This window comes from Amblyraja radiata, chromosome 33 (assembly GCF_010909765.2).
Source record: "Amblyraja radiata isolate CabotCenter1 chromosome 33, sAmbRad1.1.pri, whole genome shotgun sequence".
Classification (NCBI taxonomy): domain Eukaryota; kingdom Metazoa; phylum Chordata; class Chondrichthyes; order Rajiformes; family Rajidae; genus Amblyraja; species Amblyraja radiata.
This window is the reverse complement of record NC_045988.1, coordinates 11,508,063-11,531,240: the sequence shown is the minus strand read 5'-3', so window position 1 is coordinate 11,531,240 and position 23,178 is coordinate 11,508,063. Positions and strand designations below refer to the sequence as shown.

General features: G+C 43.1%; 1 protein-coding gene across 1 annotated transcript in view; it reads left to right on the top strand.

The window, feature by feature from the left end:
* The window catches only part of LOC116991164 (membrane frizzled-related protein), a 33,563-nt gene that overhangs the window by 9,579 nt on the left and 806 nt on the right, over positions 1 to 23,178 (top strand). Inside the window, exons 7-13 of the mRNA XM_033049533.1 lie at positions 1,889 to 2,019; positions 10,433 to 10,555; positions 12,121 to 12,197; positions 15,613 to 15,761; positions 16,904 to 17,034; positions 18,635 to 18,769; positions 21,266 to 21,393. Of these exons, the coding sequence (XP_032905424.1) occupies positions 1,889 to 2,019; positions 10,433 to 10,555; positions 12,121 to 12,197; positions 15,613 to 15,761; positions 16,904 to 17,034; positions 18,635 to 18,769; positions 21,266 to 21,393 (874 nt within the window). The remainder of the gene's footprint in view (positions 1 to 1,888; positions 2,020 to 10,432; positions 10,556 to 12,120; positions 12,198 to 15,612; positions 15,762 to 16,903; positions 17,035 to 18,634; positions 18,770 to 21,265; positions 21,394 to 23,178) is intronic.

Genomic DNA, 23,178 nt, shown 5'->3' with positions numbered 1-23,178 from the left:
GTAAAACTATTAAACTTATGTTGCTGTGATATTAGCTGAGCCAGTTGTGTAGGATCCCTGAGGATTAAGCTGATAGCTAATGTTAGAACTAACTCCGTAGGAGAGCTAAATTGGGCAGGGTGTTAAAACTAGCATTTGGATGGTGCAGTGGTGCAGTTGGTTGAGCTGCTGCCTGACAGCACCACAGGCCCATGTTCGATTCTGACCTCAGGTACTGTTTGTGTGGAGTTTGCACGTTCTCCTGCCTAGGTTTCCTCTGGGTGCTAAAGGTATCCTCCCACATCCTAAACACGTGCGGATTTGTAGGCTAATTGAGCTCCGCAAATTGCCTTTAATGTGTAGGGAGTGGATAACATGGAATAACTAGTGTGAACGGGTGATCAGTGGTTGACGTTTACTCGAAGGGCCTGTTTCAATGCTGTTTCTCTAGACCAAAGTAGAGTTGTATTTGATCCCCCGACCACCAGCAGTCTGAAGAAAGATCTTGACCTGAAACGTCACCTATCCATTCCTTCCACAGATGCTGTCTGACCCACTGAGTTCCTCCAGCACTTTGTGTTTTAGTGACTCTCGCACCCCCTCATCAACATCCTTTGCAACGCTTTTCTCAACGTGTTCCTACTATTTCTAGTTTTGGGTTCTAATTGTACTCCGTGTCACCTGGGCATTGAAGGGTCAGCAGATGTAGAGTCTAGACGGAGATCTCTTTCCCCCCACATTGACCTCTTGCACCTAATCTAACTCGATCACCTGTACCCAGAGGTCAGAGCCTCAAAATTAAAGGAGGTTCCCTGAGGAAGGAGATGAGGAGGGATTTCTTTAGTTAGTGGATTGTGAATCTGTTGAATTCATTGCTACAGAAGGCTGTGGAGGCCAACTCAACAAAGATAGATAGGTTCTTGATTAGTATGGATGTCGGAGGTTAATGGGAGAAGGCAGGAGAATGGGGTTGAGAGGGAAAGATAGATCAGCCATGATTGAATGGCAGTGGATTGATGGGCTGAATTACCTAATTCTTCCCCTATCACTTATGCACATGAACTTCTATTTACAACTCTCTGTCCTGTGAACTGTTGGATGGCAGCGATTTGTTATCATTAGAGGTGTGGGTGAGCTTTTAAGAGCAGAATAGGGTTGTTTTGTGCAATTACAATTTGATGTTCCGAGAAGCACTAGGTGGACGTGAGACTTTTAGCCACAGAGTTAAGGTAGGGGGGGGAATAATCAGCTTTTGAGTTGCCAAATACCATTGGGAAAGAGCAGAACAAAGTGCTGGAGGAACTGGAGGGGGTCGTGCGGCATCTGTGGAGGGAAGAGGCAGATGACGTTTCGATTCGGGATCCTTCATCAAACTGATTGGCATAGGTGGGGGAGAAAGGTGGAAATGAGTAGTGTAGTTTGGGTAAAGTGATAGGTGGATGCAGGTGAGGAGCCTGGTGGGCAATTGGAGTAAGTGACAAAGGCTGGAGGTGAAAATGAAACAAGACTGTCAGATAAGGAGAGGGGTGAATGTAAAGCCGGAGATTGTAATGGGGGGTAAAACGGAATTGGGGGGGGGGGGGGGGGGGGGTGGAGGGCGGGGAAAGGAGCAGGGTGACGGGTTGGGGAAGGGAAGGGAGTGGGGGTGTGGGAAGGTGGGTGTAGGCAGGGGAAAGAGAGGAGATAAGAACGGGACCTTTCATTTCATTTCATCGCTGGCGAGTGAAGCAACTTGTTTTTCAGTCGTTGCTCTTGTCTGTAAGTTGCAGATGAGCAGGAGGTCAGGAATAGTCGCTCCGCTGGGAGCAATTCACCATATTGATGGGAATTGGATCCCGGGTCAAACATTAGAAGGTCAATGCTGGGGTTTGGATTTCATCTCCAAACGTTTTGCTTTGCCTTTGAACAGGTTGTGCGGGAATGTTGCGCCTCCTACTGTCAATACCAACACCAGCCGGCTCAAAGTTTCCTTCGTATCGGACGCTAGCGTTGGGGGACGGGGTTTTATTGCGCGATACTGGATGATCGCTCCAAGTGACAGTAAGTAGTGTCTATTGCAGACGGTTCGGGCGGGTATGTAGAACCAGCGCTGGGGTCTCATTCATCTACAACGTCTGGATAATGATCACAGGGAGAGGATTGGTCACCAACTGATTGTAGAGCTGACAAAATGTAGAAACACAGAACTGCAGATGCTGATTTATACCAAAGATAGACACAAAGTGCTGGAATAACTCAGGCTGGTTCTCACTGTTGAAATCGCGACAAGGGTGCCAAGGGCAAGGGCACTTTTTCATTGTCAAATGCACTCGGAGCTGAGAGAATGAAATTATTAGTTGCTACAGCTTTACACTCCCAGAGCTGAGAATTGCCACGACTGCACCTGGTACTAAGGAAATCAGAAGTGTGAAATGGGGACTTGGGATATCCTTGGCAGATAAGGTAAAGAAGAATCGTAAGAGATTCTATAAATTCATCTTTGCTGCAAAAGGCTGTGGAGGCCAAGTCAATGGATATTGTTTAGGCAGAGATAGATAGATTATTGATTAGTACTGGTGTCAGGGGCTACGGGGAGGAGAATGGGGTTGGGAGAGAGAGATAGATCAGCCATGATTGAATGGTGGAGTAGACTTGATGGGCCAAATGGCCTAATTCTGCTCCTATCACTTATTACCATATGACCTTATGAACAAGAACAATGATGTCCTGGAACATGTTGATATTACAACTGAGGTGTTTGCAGCCTTATGCCCCTGTCCCACTTAGGAAACCTGAACTGAAACCTCTGGAGACTTTGCGCCCCTCCCAAGGTTTCCGTGCGGTTCCCGGAGGTTCCCAGAGGTTTTAGTCAGTATCTGATCGAAAGTGGTTTCCGTTTCTTCTATGTTCCGGCGATTATTTCAAAAAATTCAAAACTGGCCGCGACTAACTGGTTGCTGTTTTAAAAATCGGTAATTTTTTAGTTGAAGCCGGTTGCGATGCTAGTTGAAGGTGGTTGCCGGAGGTTGCAGGTAGTGGTAGGTAAGTAAGACCTGATGGAGTAAGACCTTCAACTACCTGCAACCTCCGGCAACCACCATGTTTAGAAATTCATCCTGCGTCAATGTGGTCTAGATCATTCAGCCTTGAACTACAGGAGGGAATAGAGAATCTATGAATATTTTCACTTGATGATGATGATACTTTATTGCAACCAGTACCTATGTACGTATGTACAGTGAAATTATTTGTTTTGCATACAACCCAGTAAAGTAATAGTATAGATTAGCACAATCATAGATAAGTAGAAAAGTACAATTGTAGTGTAATAATAGACATCACCGAGACAGTACACAAAGAGTCGCCACATTTCTGGTGCCTACAAAGTTTCAAAGCTCTTAAGAGTGCAGTCTTATCTTGCCCTTAAAGGCCTATTGTCCTGGCGGCACCAATCCTCTCCTCCATCCGCACCACCTTGACAACGGTCCTTTGTCCAGCGTCCACTGCTGTCGTGGCAGTGGAAGAAAATATTTAATAGGGATGTCAATTATTAAGATTATTGATGGATTAAGCAAGTTAAACTAGTTTCCATGGATAACCAGAGAGCATAATGTTAACATAATTAGTATAACAAAACGAGAAGTTTTTAGTTAGAGTCGTTATGATCTGCAAGTATTGGCAATAGTCCTTGGCATTAACAGGAAGAATGTTACTGAACAAGCAATCAGCTTGACAGTGTAGTGCAAGGAAAAAAAAAAGTTGGGTGGCATAGTGGCGCAGCGATAGAGTTGCTGCCTACAGAGCTTCAGTGCCAGAGACCCGGGTTTGATCCTGAATATGGGTGCTGTCTGTATGGAGTTTGTACGTCCCCCCCCCCCCCCCCCTGGTTTTCTCCAAGATCTTCGGTTTCCTCCCGCACTCCAAAGACGTACACGTTTGTAGGTTAATTGGCTTGGTATAAATGTAAATTGTCCCCTAGTGTGTGTAGGATAGTGTTAATGTGCGGGGATCGCTGGTCGGTGCAGACTCGGTGGGGCATAGGGGCCTGTTTCCGTGCTGTATCTCTAAACTAAGACTCAACTAAAATTTGATATATGAAGGGGAAATTTTGTGGAGGTTTGCGGGAAAGAAGGGGCCTTTACTAGGTATGTTGCAAAGCCTACCTGAAGCGTCGTTGAAGATCTGCTGCTGAGGGTGTGCGCGATTTTGGCGCCGTTTAGAGGGGGCGGGTTTAAAACGCGATTTTCTCTAAGCTGTTCCAATCGAAAATGTTCAGCCTAGTTAATTATAAACGAAAAATCGCTGGAAGACCCCGTCGCAAAAGCTATTATTAGGTTTAAAGGCCTTGAATAATAGTTATAGTAGTTTAAAAATCAATCTCTAAACCCGCGACCGCCAGCAACCGCAGCGTCTCATAAAGCAGTCAACTGAAGTTAGGTTGTATATTTTTACATTAAAAAGGGCTTCTAAAGATCCCTTTATACAAAGTTTAATATTGCGAGTAGCTCAATTTGGGCCCATTATATCGCGCAGTATTTTTCTCGGCATTTGGGGCACAAATCTACCGCAATGTGAACGTTCTAAACCAGCGCGTTCCACAGGGACCCACTGGAAAGCTGATTTAAATGGACATTTATTTACAGCAATTAAACACTAAATTCCTTCCATTTGGCCTATAAATTAATGTAAATGAGATTTAAAAATCATGTTTTATTGTGAATTATTTGTGAATATTATTTGGACATTTAGGCTATTTAAAAATGTTAATCATTTATTAAGAAATGGATAGATGTTTAGATCTAGTAATTGAAGTCTGAAATTAGCTACAATTAGGTAACTAACTAATTATATGCTTTAATTTCAGGTCATCCAAGTAAGATTATTTTATATTTGTTTCAGAATGCTTCAATCTATGATAACTGAAAATTTCATTCAGTTCTCTTAATTTTTAAGAAAGTTATGGGCTTTTGACTGTTCACGATCACAGCTTTTTTGTTATGTCCATAGAAAATCAATAGGGAACAAGATGCTCATTTCCCAGTATGAAAATGGCCATAACTTTTTAAATACTTGAGATATGAAAGTGAATTAGGTGTCAAATTAAACTTATTTTTATGCTTTATCTGATGGGATAAATTACAGACTTGATTTTTAAAATCTCAAAATTTTGTAACATTGCTACCTTTACTTCAGGCTTTTTCATTAAACACGATAAGGAATGATGGGCCAAATGGTCTTTATAGGAAAAGTTCTTCCACCTTCTTTACATTCCCATATCAGTGTTTCCAAACACACATGAAGCGCCTTTCATTCTCCCCACATGACCTACTGGCCTAATACTGACCGCACCCTTTGCAACAAATGTAGGCACTTTGCCTTCAGGGAGATGGGAGTGATCTATCACAACTGCTCCATCACCGGCTAGTGTTGTTGTCTACTGGGATTGCTCTGGTTTCTGCTGCTGTGGTGAAATGCAACAGCTGATGTGAAGAGTCACGCTGTAACTGCAGGAAACACATGGTGCAATCATATTCATCTTTTCATCAAGTGTTTTATTAATGTTAACAGAGCAGTGAAGGGCGGGTTCAGCTCTATAGTTTAACTGGGAATGTTCCCAGTTTTTCAGGAAGTGCCGCTTGTTAGTTTTGGTCTTAGCAGCCTAGTGATTTTTCTTATGAGGAATGTGTTCTCTGCTGTGCCAGGAGGTTTGTGGTGGCAGCTCCTCGAGAAAGGTATATACTCATGCAGAGAAATCTAACCTCAGTGAAGCTGAACAAATTAGTGCCTGCCCTGGGAAAGTTTGATGGGAAAGTGTTAAAGGAGCTGATCCCTGTATCTAATCTGTGCAGTAACACCCCACAAGCTTGTTGGAATAGTGGTGCAGTGCAAGCTTTATTCATGAGTCCATGATGTAAACTTCGAATGAGAGAAGAGGCAATTGTCCAGTTTGTGAAACTAACCACAAGTCCAATGTATTACAGCAGACATTTTCTGATGTAGTTAATTCCCTGGCGTGAGTCATGCATGAGTAAGCTCATGAGGGGAGATAAAGCATCAACAAACGAACCATCAGCCAACAAAATGAGATGGACTTTTAAAAACAAATAACGGATTACATTCTATCTTTGTCCCGCCCCCTCCCCTGGCATCAGTCTGATGAAGGGTCTCGACCCGAAACGTCACCCACTCTTTCTCTCCAGAGATGCTGTCTGACCCGCTGAGTTACTCCAGCATTTTGTGTTTACCTAAAGGATTACAGTGCTGAGTGAGGTCACTAAAATAAGTTTTAAAAGCTGGAATATTGCACAAAAAGGACTGGGAGGGGAAAGGCTTTTCAGTAGTGAATGGAATGGAATATAACCACATTTTATCCAGCAGTAAGTAAAACTGAAAGAAGTAAAAAAGTCTGTTGGATAAGTTCGAAGCTGAAAAGAATTGAAGAGTTCATCAGTAAAAATCGCTCCCATCTCCGATAACTGCTGTTCCTTCCATCATAGCCACTGCTCCATCATGACCCAGTTGCCGCTCTTCTCATCATTCTCTTTAATCTCCTTTACCCATTTACGCCTGTTTCTCAGTTGGTTACCCTTTACAGCTTTGGACTTTGGGGGGTACAGCGTGGACCACCAAAACTGATGTTTTGGCCCACCGAGTCCGCACCGACCACCGATCACTACATACACTAGCACCATCCTATTACAATTTCCAGAAGCCAATTATCCTACAAAGATGCATGTCTTTAGGATGTCAGAGGAAACCAGAACACCCGCAGAAAACCCACGCGGTCACGGGGAGAACGTACAAACTCCATATAGACAGCACCCGTAGTCGGGTAGACAAAGAATGCTGGAGAAACTCAGAGGGTGAGGCAGCATCTATGAAGAGAAGGAATAAGCGACGTTTTGGGTCGAGACCCTTCTTCACACCCATAGTCAGGATCAAACTCGGGTCTCTGGCGCTGTAAAGCAGCAACTCTATCGCTGAGGAAAAAAAATGTCACCCCGAGAGTTGTGAATCTGTGGAATTCTCTGCCACAGAAGGCAGTGGAGGCCAATTCACTGGACGTTTTCAAGAGAGAGTTAGATATAGCTCTTTGGGTTAATGGAAGCAAGGGATATGGGGAGAAAACAGGAACGGGGTACTGATTTTGGATGATCAGCCATGATCATATTGAATGGTGGTGCTGGCTTGAAGGGTGGAATGGCCTACTCCTGCACCTATTTTCTATGTTTCTATGTATCTATTTTGATTTCAACGAGTTTATGACAAGCCATTGGGTTAAAATCCGGGTTAAAATCTTAGTTTTTCTTTGTGTTGCCATGTGGTTTTAATAGCTCCAGACTGCTGCACATTCCCAGAATACCTGAGCTCTACAGTGTGGGATAAGGTGACAGGCAGATCATCAGTTCTTAAGCAGCCACAAATCTCCCTTGAACTGCACCATTAGCCCTGGGTTGAGCTCTTCATTAGAAAGGGGTATCTTTGAGGGATAATACCCACATTCCTGAAGCCTTGAAATACTTCGCAACATGTCAGAAATCAAGCTGTTTTGAGTATCGCTAAGATTAATTGTTTTTCTGATAGAGGCTTGGAGATTGCAGGAGGAGCCAAAGAGATACAATCAATGTCTTCCAGAAATCGCATTTGTCACAAGCCAAATGGAGTGACTCATCTCGTACTTTTAATTAAAGTTAAGATGCAAACTTTCCAGATTTACCCTGGATCCCCTGGGATCACATGAAGATTAACGGGGGTTCCGGGTCTTTGGCAATCCCCAGTCATTGCAAACACAAAGGTTCCTGATCCTAAGGTTGTATTTACATGCCAGCGGTTCTAAAGCAAGAGTCTGTGGGCTTAAATAATTGGTAGAGACATCCACGGAGGTCTGCACATGAATTACATGCCACACAAACATATCGTTGGCAAGCAGTAGTGAGGAGACAGAGGTAGGTGCTCTGACTTGGTGATCCCTGATAGGGGAGGCGTGGTTATGGCATGATGTGTGGAGAGAACGAGGCTGTAACTGGAGATACTGAGAATTATTTTGAGAGACTCAAATGCTGCAGAGATTTCAATTACTTTTCTGCAGTTTACTTTTTTTGCCTTATTAAGGCTGAGATGGCGTTACATTGGATTTTTAACTCAATTTAATTGTTAGCTGTATTTATTGAGTGGAAATTGAGGCTTGGGGTAACTCCTGTGTAAACTGTGGTGGGGTGGGGGAGAGGCTGTGCTGGAGAAAGATATGTGACAATCAAGGTTCAGGACAAACATGGGAAACATCTCAAATGCTACAGCAAAAAACAATGTTTTTGGAGGAGCTTAGTGGATCAGGCAGCATCTGTGGAGGAGATGGACAGATGAGATTGTGGATCAGAATTGTTCTTCAGAATGGCCACGATAGGGTGTTTGTCCATTCCCTCCACTGATGCTGCCTGACCCACCGAGTTCCTCCAGCACTTTGGTATTTTTTGCTCAGGATTCCAGCCTCCGCAGTGACTTATCTCCAAAGAGTTGCATCTTGGTGACCATTGATGAGTTTGAGCACACTTCAGGGAGCACAGAAGCTAAGTACAAATGATAAAAGGGCACACCACCTCATAAACTACCCACCTACTCGCTTGCCCCATCTGCCGAAGAGTCTCTAGTTCCCATATTGGGTTTATTAGCCACCTCAGCTACAAAACTGAAAGCCGGTCATCCTCAATCCACAGGGACTGTCTAAGAAGTAGATGATTCTGAAGGAGCAGGTACTGCGGTGGAAGGTTCAGTAGAGGGTGGGTAAAATCTACCTGTCAACTCCTCTCAATTTGGATATACCAAACAATTGTATTTCCACCTCATCCTTGCTGAAATAAGCAACATTTCTTGATCTACTCCTGATTGAAACGCTTCACACTTTCAATCCTCTTCCAAGATGCTTGGCTGTGAACAGAATTTGGCTTTGGAAAGAAATGAAAGGAAATTCTCAAATGTTCTCCAGAGGATTTGGATTTAAAGGTTACATTTAAATGCAAGGTTAAAATCACCCTTTAGACAGATGAGTAGCACGCAGTAATATAATTTTGATGCAGATCTGAGACCACATCTTCTTTTGCAAGATGGTTCTGGCAGCCCTGATGGTTCATTGCTTAATTTGTAGTTTAGCAGATATGTTTCTGTGGGACAAAGCTTGCATCTCGCGAGAAATAACTTACTAACTACGTTGCATGTACAGCACAGGCCGAACAGCTTGTGTTATGAATCTCTTCCTGTCCCTCTTCAACTAACAGTATCAACATATTTAATTCCCTTTGCATGTGTTCAATTAGCTTTTCTTCAAGTGCCTATGGTTTGCACCTCAACTCTTCCTCTGGTTACAGGTTTTAACATGTGATCACTGGTCTGATATATAACATAAATGGTTGTCCAGGAGGTTCGAGGTTATTCATTGTATCCATTCTGAATCACTGTTTGGCATATCAGTGGTGCAGCGGTAGAGTTGCTGCCTTACAGTGCCTCCAGCGCCGGAGACCCGGGTTCGATCCTGACTACAGGTGCTGACTGTACGGAGTTTGTACGTTCTCCCCGTGACCTGCGTGTGTTTTCTCTGAGATCTTTGGTTTTCTTCCATACTCCAAAGACGTACAGATTTGAAGGTTAACTGGCTTGGTATAAATGTAAATTGTCCCTTGTGTGGATAGGATTGTAGCAATGTGCAGGGATCGCTGGTCGGTGCGGACTCGGTGGGCAGAAGGGCCTGTTTTTGCGCTGTATCTCTAAACGAAACTAAACTAATCAGAGTCCCTCACTGTTACCACATGCTTTTCAATTTGTTATTAATTGTTTTTAACTATCTTCCAATGTGTGATTTTAATGTATTAAATGTACAAACATATTTTTTGATATTGTTAATATTTGAAACAATATGTTAATAATCCAAAATGCTTCAAGTTTACTGTATGTATTTGATTCAGCATTGATGAAGGATTCAGTAGCCCAGACAATAGTGACTGTTCTGAGAGCCAATTGATTTATGCTTCACCCATCCACCCTGCAATGCTGGGAGTCAGGCAGCATATGGAAGTTATGGCAGTTTAAATTCCATTTGGAATATTTTGGAGGACCAAGAAACCAAGAACCAAGAAGGAAGTCTGCACCAGGATCAGACTGAAACAAATGGTGTCGTCTGGTGCATGCAGCAAGTCATATTTGGATCAGTGAAAAATCTGCCCCATTACATCTTCTCATTTGCTGTCCAATTTCTTATTTGAAAATGTCAGCAAAGCTGATCAAACCTGGCATTGCCTCAATAAATCTGTGCTATTGTCTGTTCTGTTTCATTCGTGACAAAGGTTTTTGCATTGTGTTTATTACCAAAGTTACCTGTGTTTTTTCTAAAGTTACCTGGTGTTTTTTTTTCTAAAGTTCCCCGGCTTTTATTAACTCTGCACGATAATTGAGAATTGCCATTACGTCTCCGCTTCTCTTTCAGAAAGCTGTGCCTGGGATGAGTTTCTGTGCGATGGGGGCCGATGTCTTTTTGCCAGTTTTAATTGCAATAATTTCTATGACTGCTTAGACGGGAGCGATGAGGTGAATTGTGCTCAGCATCATGGTAACTACCTTTCTCCTCATTAAACCGCATCGTCTGATATAAATCTCTACAGACGGCATGGTAGATATTCAAACACTGGTGTCAGAAAAATATCAATTGCAAGGCCACTAAAATACTGTGATCATCCTGCCTAAAATGTTCCCGATATTGGGGGAGTCCAGAACCAGGGGCCACAGTTTAAGAATAAGGTGTAAGCCATTTAGAACGGAGACGAGGAAACACTTTTTCACACAGAGAGTTGTGTGTCTGTGGAATTCTCAGCCTCAGAGGGCGGTGGAGGCCGGTTCGCTGGATACTTTCAAAAGATAACTTGATAGGCTCTTAAAGATAGTGGAGTCAGGGGATATGGCTAGAAGGTAGGAACGGGGTACTGATTGGGTATGATCAGACATGATCACATTGAATTGCGGTGCTGGCTCGAAGGGTCGAATGCACCTATTGTCTATTGTCTAAAACTGCTTGATTAGATTAATGTTGGCACAGAAATGCAAAATGGATGTTTTTCAACATGTTACGGGTTCCTCAATGTAACTGTGCTGAATCACAGGGTGAGGGTTACTGGTTGTTTCCATGTAGTCTGGATTCATTCATGGCCAATGATAACTCCATAACTATATGGAATCACTGAATTAAATAGTCAAGAGTGTTTTATTGTCATGTGTCCCGGATAGGACAATGACATTCTTGCTTGCTGCAGCACAACAGAATATGTAAACATAGTACATTACGGGAGAAGAAAAAAAGTTCAGTGTGTGTACACACATGCGCAGATACTCAATCTCAATAAATAACAAATATAGTGCAATAATAATGATAGTCTGTTGCAGTTCAGAGCCTATTTGTTGTCGTGTTTAATAGCTGTAGGGAAGAAGCTGTTCCTGAACCTGGACGTTACAGTTTTCAGGCTCCTGTACCTTCTTCCCGATGGCAATGGTGAAATGAATGTGTGGCCAGGATGGTGTGGGTCTTTGATGATGTTGGCTGCCTTTTTGAGACAGGGACTTCGATAGATCCCTTCGACGGTGGGGAGGTCAAAGCTGGTGATGGACTGGGCAGTGGTCACAACTTTTTGCAGTCTTTTCCGCTCCTGGGCGTTCAAATTGTTGAACCAGGCCACCTATTTCTTTAATTTCATGTATCCAAAGTTGCAGTTCATAAGTTCGTAAGTGATAGGACCAGAATTAGGCCATTTGGCCCATCAAGTCTACTCCGCCATTCAATCATGGCTGATCATCTCTCCCTCCTTACCCCATTCTATCTATCTCCGCCTTAAACATATCCATTGACTTGGCCTCCGCAGCCATCTGTGGCAATGAATTCCACAGATTCACCACCCTCTGACTAAAGAAATTCCTCCTCAATTCCTTCCTAAAGGAACGTCCTTTAATTCTGAGGCAATGACCTCTGGTCCTAGACTCTCCCACTAGTGGAAACATTCTCTCCACATCCACACTATCCAGCTCATTTTAAATATATAAACAATTTCTCACTATATAAAACCATGATGTGATTCTGAGGGTTATGTAATTGATCATTTATTAGCTGTATCCCATTGATTTGTTTAGATTGCGGAGGGGTTCTGACTGCTTCGGAAGGATCTCTGGCCACTCCCAAACACCCTGAGCAATATCCACACAGACAGGTATGTAACCAAGTCAAACATTAACTCACATCCATCTTACTGATCCTTCTAATCTGAGGAAGGACATTCTTGCCGTAGAGGGAGTACAGAGAAGGTTCACCAGACTGATTCATGGGATGTCAGGACTTTCATATGAAGAAAGACTGTCTAGACTCGGCTTGTACTCGCTAGAATTTAGAAGATTGAGGGGGGATCTTATAGAAACTTTAAAAATTCTTAAGGGGTTGGGCAGGCTAGATGCAGGAAGATTGTTCCCGATGTTGGGGAAGTCCAGAACAAGGGGTCACAGTTTAAGTATAAGGGGGAAATCTTTTAGGACTGAGATGAGAAAAACATTTTTTACACAGAGAGTGGTGAATCTCTGGAATTCTCTGCCACAGAATGTAGTTGAGACCAATTCATTGGCTATATTTAAGAGGGAGTTAGATGTGGCCCTTGTGGCTAAAGGGATCAGGGGGTATGGAGAGAAAGCAGGTACAGGATACTGAGTTGGATGATCAGCCATGATCATATTGAATGGCGGTGCAGGCTCGAAGGGCCGAATGGCCTACTCCGGCACCTATTTTCTATGTTTCTATGTTTCAGCTGAAAATATCACAGCATTGCTCAACAGCCCCCCTTCCTTTTAAGCAGTCCCTCAGATTGAAGATGATTTGTTTCCAATCCAGAATCTGAGCCCACGATGCACATATGGGAACTGCAGATCCACAGTGTACATATACACGAGAAAGGGAATAACATTTAATGCAAGATAAAGTCCAGTAAAGTCCAATTAAGGATAGCCATGTCATGCTCTCAGAGGAAGGTGGAATCCAAAATGTGTTTTTCATAATCTTGTTGTAGACCCTTTGTTATTGCAAGGCAGGGTGGTGTAGCAGAGGTAGATTGGTAAAGGACCTTCGTCTCATCGATGTTGTGTGTTGAGGCCCAGATTGAAGATTGATTCTGCGGTAATGTGGCCTGCATAACCTTGTTACAAGATGTCTTTAACAACTGAGCTTTGATGGAGAAGGCACAAGGTGTTAGATAGAAGCAAATACCAAGGCAATTTGTCATATGGAGTATGCTACTGAAACATTCTCCAGATGTTCATGTGTGTGTGATTAATGCACTGTTTGGTCTAGTATGTGTGTGGTTGGGATAATGCTTCTCTTTCTGGTAAACTCTGATTTTTGACTAACTGGAAAGATAAAAATAATCTGATTTCCTCCATGCCCACATGTTTTGCTGCTTCATTCTTTGTACCCATCCATTTAATTTTCATCCGAGTTAATCCTCCTCTTCTGAAGACACTCATTCTTTATCGAGCCAAGTTTAAAGGTTGCAGGCAAAACGCAGCCACTGTGTGGACCTGGTTGTGAGTGTTGATAGGCTATTTAAATATGATGGGTATGACAAGGAAGCACAAGGGAACGCTTTATTCCCAGAGATGCTTTAGACTAAATATGGACAAGAAATGTACTGCCCAAATCATCGACCAAAAGATACTGGGGCAATTATACCACAAGAAACAGAATGAGCTCATCCCAGCCCAAAGATTGTACCAGGATGGCACCTCAGCACTGCATTGCGGGAATGGTTTCCTAGATTACAGTATCAGTCCCTCAAATTAATATAATAGATCACTCTAGTATTTTGAAGACATTTTAAAACATTTGAAGAGCATTTTGAAGAAATGTTGAACATTTGAAGAGCAGCTGTGATTGTGGGAGGAGAGGTGGTGGATAGGATGAGGTTCAATTGGTAATCTGCCAATATCAACAACTAGATTGGCATCATTAATAGACAATAGGTGCAGGAGTAGGCCATTCGGCCCTTCGAGCCAGCACCGCCATTCAATGTGATCATGGCTGATCATCCCCAATCAGTACCCCGTTCCTGCCTTCTCCCCATATCCCCTGACTCTGCTATTTTTAAGAGCCCTATCTAACTCTCTCTTGAAAGCATCCAGAGAACCTGCCTCCACCGCCCTCTGAGGCAGAGAATTCCACAGACTCACCACTCTCTGTGAGAAAAAGTGTTTCCCCGTCTCTGTTCTAAATGGCTTACTCCTTATTCTTAAACTGTGGCCCCTGGTTCTGGACTCCCCCAACATCGGGATCATTAAATGATCTCATTGCTGTTTTGCAGGATCTTGTGCACAAATGGGGTGCCACACGTCCTACATCACAACAGTAACAATACTTCAGCAGTACTTCATTGGCTGTGAAGTGCTTTATGATGTCCTGAAGTCCATAGTGGTGCTATATATAGTGGGGCCTGTGATTCTCTTATAACTTGCTAATGTGCATTAAATTATTGTTGCACATGCCAACACTGGTTTTAACTGAGAGCTTGCTGCTTGGTAATTCAGTAGTTGTGAGATGCAAGACATCAGGTGCAATTGACCAAATGTACCAGATGCCCTTGCACTTTGAAAAGGGTAACCAAATAAGTATGGGGTTGTAGCTCGGTCTATGATGTTGCAGTCGAGAGGGGCACATAAAAGTTGTGGGGGAGGTCATTGACAGATGTTGGAGTCTGGCTGAGGATCAACTGTGAGCAGTTACGTGCATGAGTTGGGTGTTGGAATGCGCCCTGAAGTCAGGATTTATGGATGTCATTGTGGCAGTGTTTGGGCTACTGAGCCACTCTTGGCCATGGACAGCGATGTCCACTACCCAGGGGATGGGAGTTTAAAAGGCATAGGTGAAGTGGATGGATTTTCAGTGAACCAGGTGGAGTTTAAAAACAATCCTGTAGTTTAGTTCTCACCATCACTGAGACTTAATTTTTAAAAGCCTGTAATGAGATTTGAACTTGCATCTCTGGAGTGCTGGTCCTATGATTGTACATGACAACATGCAATCTAATTTTCAGTGTAAGATATCTTTCCACACTCCCTTGTCAATCCACATCATCAAATATTTCATGGTTGAGCTCAGTGGGTGGCACGGTGGCGTAGCGGTAGAGTTGCTGCCTTACAGCGCCAGAGACCCAGGTTCGATCCTGACTACGGGTGCTTGCCTGTACGGAGTTTGTACTTTCTCCTGGTGACCTGCGTGGGTTTTCTCTGAGATCTTCGGTGTTATCCCACCCTCCAAAGATGGTACAGGTTGTAGGTAAATTGGCTTGGTATAAATGTAAATTGTCCCTAGTACTGCTCGAAGGGCTGAATGGCTTCCTCCTGCACCTATTTTCTATTTTCTATGTTAGTGTGCGTAGGATAGTGTAAGTGGGCGGGGATCGCTGTTTGGTGTGCACTCGATGGGCCGAAGGGCCTGTTTCCGCGCTGTGACTCTAAACTAAACTAAACTGGACAGCACATCCCTTTCTAAGCGGAGTGATGACTTGAATTGCAACATTCAACATTAATTGATGGTTTAGCCCTAAATACAACCAAGCTTGTTAATTGTTCTGTTTTATCAATGTACAGATGTGTGTGTGGCACATCTCGGTAACTTGGGGTCAAGTGGTCCAGTTGATGTTTCACAACTTCAGCCTGGAGTCTGCTGGAGACTGTCAATATGATTTTGTGGAGGTGCATGACCAAGCCAGCAGCAGTCCCAGCACACTCATGGGCAGGTAAGATCTTCAAAATACCTACATGGTTAAATTAAAAGGAGGGATGTGGTGCAATAGTGACCTGTCACCATTGGGCACGAGAGCTAGTCTCAACTTGGGAAGGTTATGCATCTACGCAACAGGAAAACTGGCACGCCAGCCCAACTCGTCCACCCCAACCACATTGCCTAATAGCCATGTCCCACGGTATGAGTTCATTCCAAGAGCTCTCTCGAGTTTAAAAAAAATCAAACTCGTGGTAAGCACGGAGAATGAACGTAGCCGGTACATCGGAGCTCGGGGACGTCTCTTAACGGCTCGTAACGCTAACGGCACGTACTCGGGAAGACTCGTTAATGGCAGGTAAGCACGGGAAGACTCGTGAAGATTTTTACCGTAAATCTCAGAGTTCGAATCAGGGCAAACTCAGGAGAGCTCTTGGAATGAACTCGTACCGTGGGACAGGGCTTTAACTGAGCTTGTCCCATTTGCCTGCACCTGGTCCACATCCCACCATACCTTTCTATTCATGTACCTGTCTAAGTATCTTAGAAATGTTATGATTATACTTGCCTCTCCACTGTGGCAGCTTGTTCCACATACGTACCAACCTCTTAATGTTGCCCCCTGGTCCTTTTTCAGTATTTGTTTCCCCCCCTCACCTTAACTGCCATGTCCTCTCATTCTATACGGCTCCACGCTGGGGGGGAAAGACTGGCTGTTCACTTTATCTACGTCTCAAATATGACCAGCATCTTGCAGCATTTGGATCCACCCCCATAGACATTCTCCATGTTCAGATGGAGAATGGATTCTCCGCAGCTGACTTGAAACACAATCTCTTACATCGTAGGACAGTTAGAATTATAATCTGTTTCACTCCTCCATGAACAATGCTTTAATTCCAAGAGGTGTGGGAACGATGCTCGGAATGACACGTGAGGTCTATGCAGTCCCAGAGCCTCCTAATACTCGCTTGCTTTGTCTGGGTGGGGCGTGGAGGAGGGTGGGGGCAGTGAGGTGAGGAGGAGGAGGTACAGAGAAAAGTGGTCGTTTGGTGGAGAGAAGCATTATTGGTTTCAGAATTCTCAGCGACATAAGATTATATGGGCAAAAATTGGACTAAAAATCCTCAATGTTTAACTGGTCTTTTTCTTTTGAAGATACTGTGGGGACTCCCTGCCTCCAATACTGATTTCCCCCCAACACGAGATGTTGGTTATATTTGTAGCTGATGAGGGTGAATCAGATGAGGGGTTCTTTGCCACCTATCAGGCTGTCAACAAAAGCAAGGGTAAGAAAGACTGCAACATCTTCTTGTTCTTGCACCCAAAACATACCTTGTGGGGTCCTATTTACTAATCACTTCTATTTAATATCTTTGGTTTATATGCTTTCTTCCTTGGCTCTGCAACGTTCCTGAGAAAGAAAACAAGAGTTTGAGTTTCTCTCGGGATGCTTTGTTCTGCACCACTGCTGATATGTAATTGAGGTCATCCATAGAAGTGATCTTTATTACTTCGCCGAAGCAGGTGAGGGTCCCACCAAATCTAAAATCTGGTCCATCATTGAGTAAGATAATGGCTGACGTTCTTCACAGCCATGTTCCTGCCTGGTCCCAATTCCCCTGTAGTCCAAAATGCAGAATTCCGAGTCCAGGATTTATGTCCGAGTCCACAACTCTATGTTGTGCGTTGCATGTCACAAGTAAAGGTCAGTGAACGTTTTGTGAGGGACTATGAGCTTAACCGACCATTTCACCTCAGTTTCTTCAGGTAAAGGCAAACGTTACTATTTCTGAATGCAATTTTAACACTGCAATGTCGTATCATTATTTCATGTCATGTTGTTTCAATGTTGAGTTGATGTCTTCCTTTTCGTTCTATAAATTGCCCTTCTTTGCATATCCATCAGCATTTATTTTTAAAGAAAGAAAAAGAGGGAACTGGAAATGGAGAAAGAGAAAACGAGGTTTGATAAAATAAACCTTCATCCTTGCATTTCACCATCTCATGATGTTCCTGAATTCTTCAGTCATTAAGTACTTTTGAGGTGTGAACACTTTTAATATAGGCTCAAAGATAGACACTAAAAGCTGGAGTAACTCAGCGGGACAGGCAGCATCTCTGAAGAGAAGGAATGGGTGACGTTTCGGATTGAGACCCTTCTTTTAATATAGGCTTGGCAGTTTGCATTTTCTCAGAGATGGGGGGAGTGGGCAAGACATCAGCTGAACACTTCCACTAGGAATGTAGTGGATATGACATGATATGTAGCTTCAAAGCTGAATGAGCCAAAGGAATAGAATACAAAATGTAAAATTCAAGTCCCTTTTCTTTTTTGAATCAACCTTTTGTGATGTATCCTAAAGATTTGTTTGTGTCTGTGATTTGCTATGACTTTGGTTGACTCAAATCCTTTTCATCTTGACTCCAGGACTTTCTATTTATATTTTAGTGATATTTGGGAACAAATCGAGTTGTAAGCACCGGGCCTAGTAGCTCACAGGATGTTTAGTTTAGAGATACAGTCCGGAAACAGGCCCTTTTGGGTCCACTGAGATCACGCCGAAAAGCAATCCCCGCTCACTAACACTCTCCTACACACACTAGGGACAATTTACAATTGTACCAAGCCAATTAATCTACAAAACTGTATGTCTTTGGAGAGTAGGAAGTAACCGGAGCACCTGGAGTAAACCCACGCAGGTCACAGGGAGAAGGTACAAACTCCATACAGACAACACCCAAGGTCAGGATCGAACCCGGGTCTCTGGTGCTGTAGGGCAGCAACTCAACTGCTGTGCCACCGTGCTGCCCTTATGTCAGACTGCCATGTCAGACTGTGTTAAAACCACTTAGCCTGACCATTCTTCCTTGGTACTTCTTTCTCAGTGGCATGCAGTCCTCATGAGTTCAGCTGCATAAATGGGCAGTGTGAAGCGATGCAGTGGGTGTGTGATGGCTGGAACGACTGCTCAGATGGGAGCGATGAGATGAACTGCACTAACGTCACACATCTGCCTTATGGTATGTGCGTGTGGAGATTTTAAATGGAACCATGACATGTAAGAGCCAGCATACTGAGTACCTTAGACTTTAAAGACTTTACACTTTCGAGATACAGCACGGGAACAGGCCCTTCGGCCCACCATGTCCACACCAACCAGTGATCACCACGTAAACTAACACTATCCTACATATTAGGAACAATTTGATTACTTATCAAAGCCAATTAACCTACAAACCTTTACGTCGTTGGCTTGTGGGAGGAAACCGGAGCACCTGGAGAAAAACCACGCGATCACAGGAAGAACATACAAACTCCGTACAGACAGCACCCGTAGTCAGGATCGAACCCAAGTCTCTGGTGCTGTAAGGCAGCAACTCTACTGCTGCGCCACCGTGCCACCCTACTGCTGGGCAAGTGAAGACTACGGTCCATGTAATTCATTTTTACCTTCCTGGTAGCAACTTAATGCAATGACAGCATTATTGACTCATTCTGGGCATTAATCCTAATTGATTTGTATATAACAAGGGAGGCACTGTCTCACAGCTCCAGTGGACAGTATTATCTGTGTGCTGTTTGCTGTTTTCCCTATAACTATGCAGACTTCTCCTCAGTGATCTGGCTTCATTCCACATCCCAAAGACACGCTGTAGGTTCATTGGCTACTGTAAATTACTCCAGGTATTGGTGTGAGAAGATAAAGGACACAAAAGAAAAAAATAGATTACAAGGAAGTAAATAATTGATGGGATTGGAGGGATGTCACAGTAAAGTATGAAACTTTAATTCAAGCGGCACAGTGGTGCAGCAGTAGAGTTGCGGCCTTGCAGTGCCAGAGACCAGGGTTCAATGCTGACTGCGGGCGATGTCTGTATGGAGTTTGTACATTCCCCCTGTGATAGCATGGGTTTTCTCAAGATAATCCCATTTCATCCCTCACTCCAAAGGTATACAGGCTTGTTTTGAAAGTTAACTGGGTTCTAAAGTTCTAAATTGTCCCTCGTGTGTAAGATAGTGCTTGTGTACAGGTTGATCGTGGGTCGGCGCGGACCTGGTAGGCCAAAGGCCCTCTTTCCGCACTGTATCTCTAATATCTAAAGTTTAAAGTCTAAGCTTGAAACCCATGAATAAGGCAGGGATAAACTTGGTGATGGAAAGATTTGCGTATCATAGATCCCCATCCGCTGATTTTTCCTGTGAGGCGACATTTACCACAATGCTATGAGTCAAATTATTCATTTGGTTTATCCCAAAATATTTCCCGAAAGAAGGTTATACGACTTGGACTTGGATTAATTAATACTAACTAGTTCCCACATCTGTTGTACGAGGAGACTTGACTACGCTCTCATTGAAACCATGCGCAGATTCATTTTAAATGTCACTTCAAGTGCAGGGTGTGTTCTCTGCCTCTGTATTTAAAAATGTATTTCATAACATAAATGTTTATCAGTGTCTTCAGAAATTAAGTGTTTTATTTTGTAAACTCGTGCTGAATGAAGACAACAGTGAGGCCACACACCAACTGGAGGAACAACACTTTGTATTCTGCTTCGGTAGCTTACAACACAATGGCATGAACATTGAATGCGCCAATTTCAAGTAATACGTCCCTACCCCTTTCTGTTTCCTTTGCCTCCCCACTCTGGTGGACATCCATTCCCCTACTATCTTCTGCCCCACTAGTTACTGTGCCCTTTTCCTGTCTTTCTTACCCCAGGTGCCTTATTATCCATTTGTCCCCATTTTTTCCCCTCACCCTGTCCTCATGCACCATAAGGCTGTATATTGAATTCATCTCTTTAACTGAAACCCTTTGTCTCCTTTTCACCTTTAGCCTTTGTCACTTACTCCACCTACCTGCATTTAGTTAAAAAATAATATTGGACAAAATTTTGTTCATATCGCCATCTAAACTCGAATGTTGAATGCGGATGTTGACTATGAAAAGAATTACGCTTCCATCTTGGAATAGCTTGTGCCTCAAAAAGGTACAAGTATATCCAGGAGAGAGTGTAAAATGGATAAAAGGTTAACCCTGCAGTGCATTTTGAGTTTCATGAGGTTTTAATGATTTTTGAAGGCCTTCGATAAAATATCCTCTTAAAACAAAGTCTATGTTTTGAACATAAATGGTAAACCTTATATTTTATTCCTTTGTATCTAGAAGTTAGGACACAAAGTGCCGGAGTAGTTTAATGAGTGCACCTATATTCTCCAGAGATGCTGCCTGACCTACTGAGCTACTCCAGCACTTTGTGTCTTCCTTTGTAAACTAGCATCTGCAGTTCCTTGTTTCTACATTATCTATGCTGATGATGCTTTAGAGTTGAAATATCCACTTATACCCTAGCCACTGAACTTGGTATCTTCTCATCAATGACAGTACTCGGAGGTATATAGACCCAATGGTAATGAAGGAAGGTGGTTACAGAAACTTATGGATCTGCATCATTACATTTAAATTGGATTTTTCTGGAACCTGGCCTGAATATTTTTCTCCTCTTTTCTAGAAACTGCCTGTGAGAAAATTGAAGTGGAGATGTGTCAAGGACTCGGTTATAATGAAACTTCATTCCCCAATATCTGGCTTGAGATTCCAGATCAGAGAAGTGCTATTTCTACCCTGAAGGGTTACAAGGTAAGAGAGCACGTTGTCCCTACTATACTGATGACATGACAAGAGATGCTGAGCAGAATACTCAATGTAAAATAACCAAGCATCGGAGTCTGCCAAAATGCACAGTTCCCAGTTCTTTGAAATGTTTTACTAAGTGCATTGAGTTAGTGGACTTTGAGTTTGATATAGATCAGTAATGCTGTTTTGATAACTATCGCTTCCAAGACACTTTGAAGAGAAACAACATGTGTTGTGCATTAGATTTGTCTGTGCGCTAAAAGTCTTATCAGGGGGAAATGAAAAGCCAGGCTGCTTTGATTTTGTGAATAGTAGAAATAAGTTATGAAATATCCTGAAGTTCCATCACATTATGAGCAATGAGAGATTCCATTCTGGCAAACACCTAGGAACGTTGAAATATTCAAATGTGATACCAACTTGCAGTTTTATTACCTTGAGAAAAATATAAAATATTTATAATGTATTCAATCAGTTTATTGCAGCCTTACCCGATACTGATTCAATGCCATGGACAACTCTGGACAATTACATCTTGATAGCAAAAGACATTCGTAAACACTTCCATTTCACTTCTCTGTAGTTAGTCTCTTGGCTGCTGTTGTTCTTCAGAGGCAGTTATCCCACCCTGGCCATGAGTTTCAGAAGTTTAGTTGCATCATTCCACTTGGAAACACAGGATAAGAGCCAGAGATCAGGATAAGACGTTTTTAAAATGCATGAGGTGAATCAAGTATTCATTAAGAGCAGATTACAGGAAGAAATGGAGATTGAGGGATCTGTTGGTTTAGGTTTATTATTGTCATGTGTAACTACAATGAGGTACAATGAAAATATTTTTTTGCATGGACTCCAAACAGTTCAGATATTATCCATAAATACAATCGTCAAACTCAAGTATGTAGGAAGGAACTGCAAATGTTGGTTTAAACTGAAGATAGACACAAAAGGTCGTGACCCGAAATGTCACCCATTGCTTTTCTCCAGAGATGCTGTCCGACAAACTCAAGTATAATTGGTGGAGCAAAGGGGAAGGTGCAGAATACAGTTCCCGGCGTTGTAACACATCAGGCCCAGAGATAATGTCCGCATTGAGAGAGAGAGAGGTGAATTAGTTGAGGCCAGTTCATTGGCTATATTTAAGAGGGAGTTAGATGTGGCCCTTGTGGTTAAAGGGATCAGGGGGTATGGAGAGAAGGTAGATACAGGATACTGAGTTGGATGATCAGCCATGATCATATTGAATGGCGGTGCAGGCTCGAAGGGCCGAATGGCCTACTCCTGCACCTATTTTCTATGTTTCTATGTTTCTATGTTTCTATTAACAGAACCCTAGCTTATGAATGGACAGTTCAGAAGCCTGATAATGGTAAGAAGTTGTTCCTGAGTCTGGTGGTACAAGCTTTCAAGCTTCTGTATCTTCTGCCCAATGAGTGCGGGGAGGAGGAGGGATGGCCGGGGTGGGATGGGATGAACAGTAATTTCAAACAGTGAAGCACGATTATTCTAAAGTTACTAGATCTAGTGATTTATTTCTCTGCGGGGGAGTTGCTGAGATAGTGAGATCCTGCTCCCGACAAATATTTATCTAAATCCTTCCTATGGGAACACATGACCTAGCTAAGTCACTATTTCTTGCTGTTTGGTTCTTGGCCTCTCATATCCTTTCCACTCTTATCATCTTTATAGTTGGGGAGAAGGCATGAGAATGGTTAGGAGGGAGAGATAGATAGATCAGCCATGATTGAATGGTGGAGTAGACTTGATGGGCCAAATGGCCTAATTCTA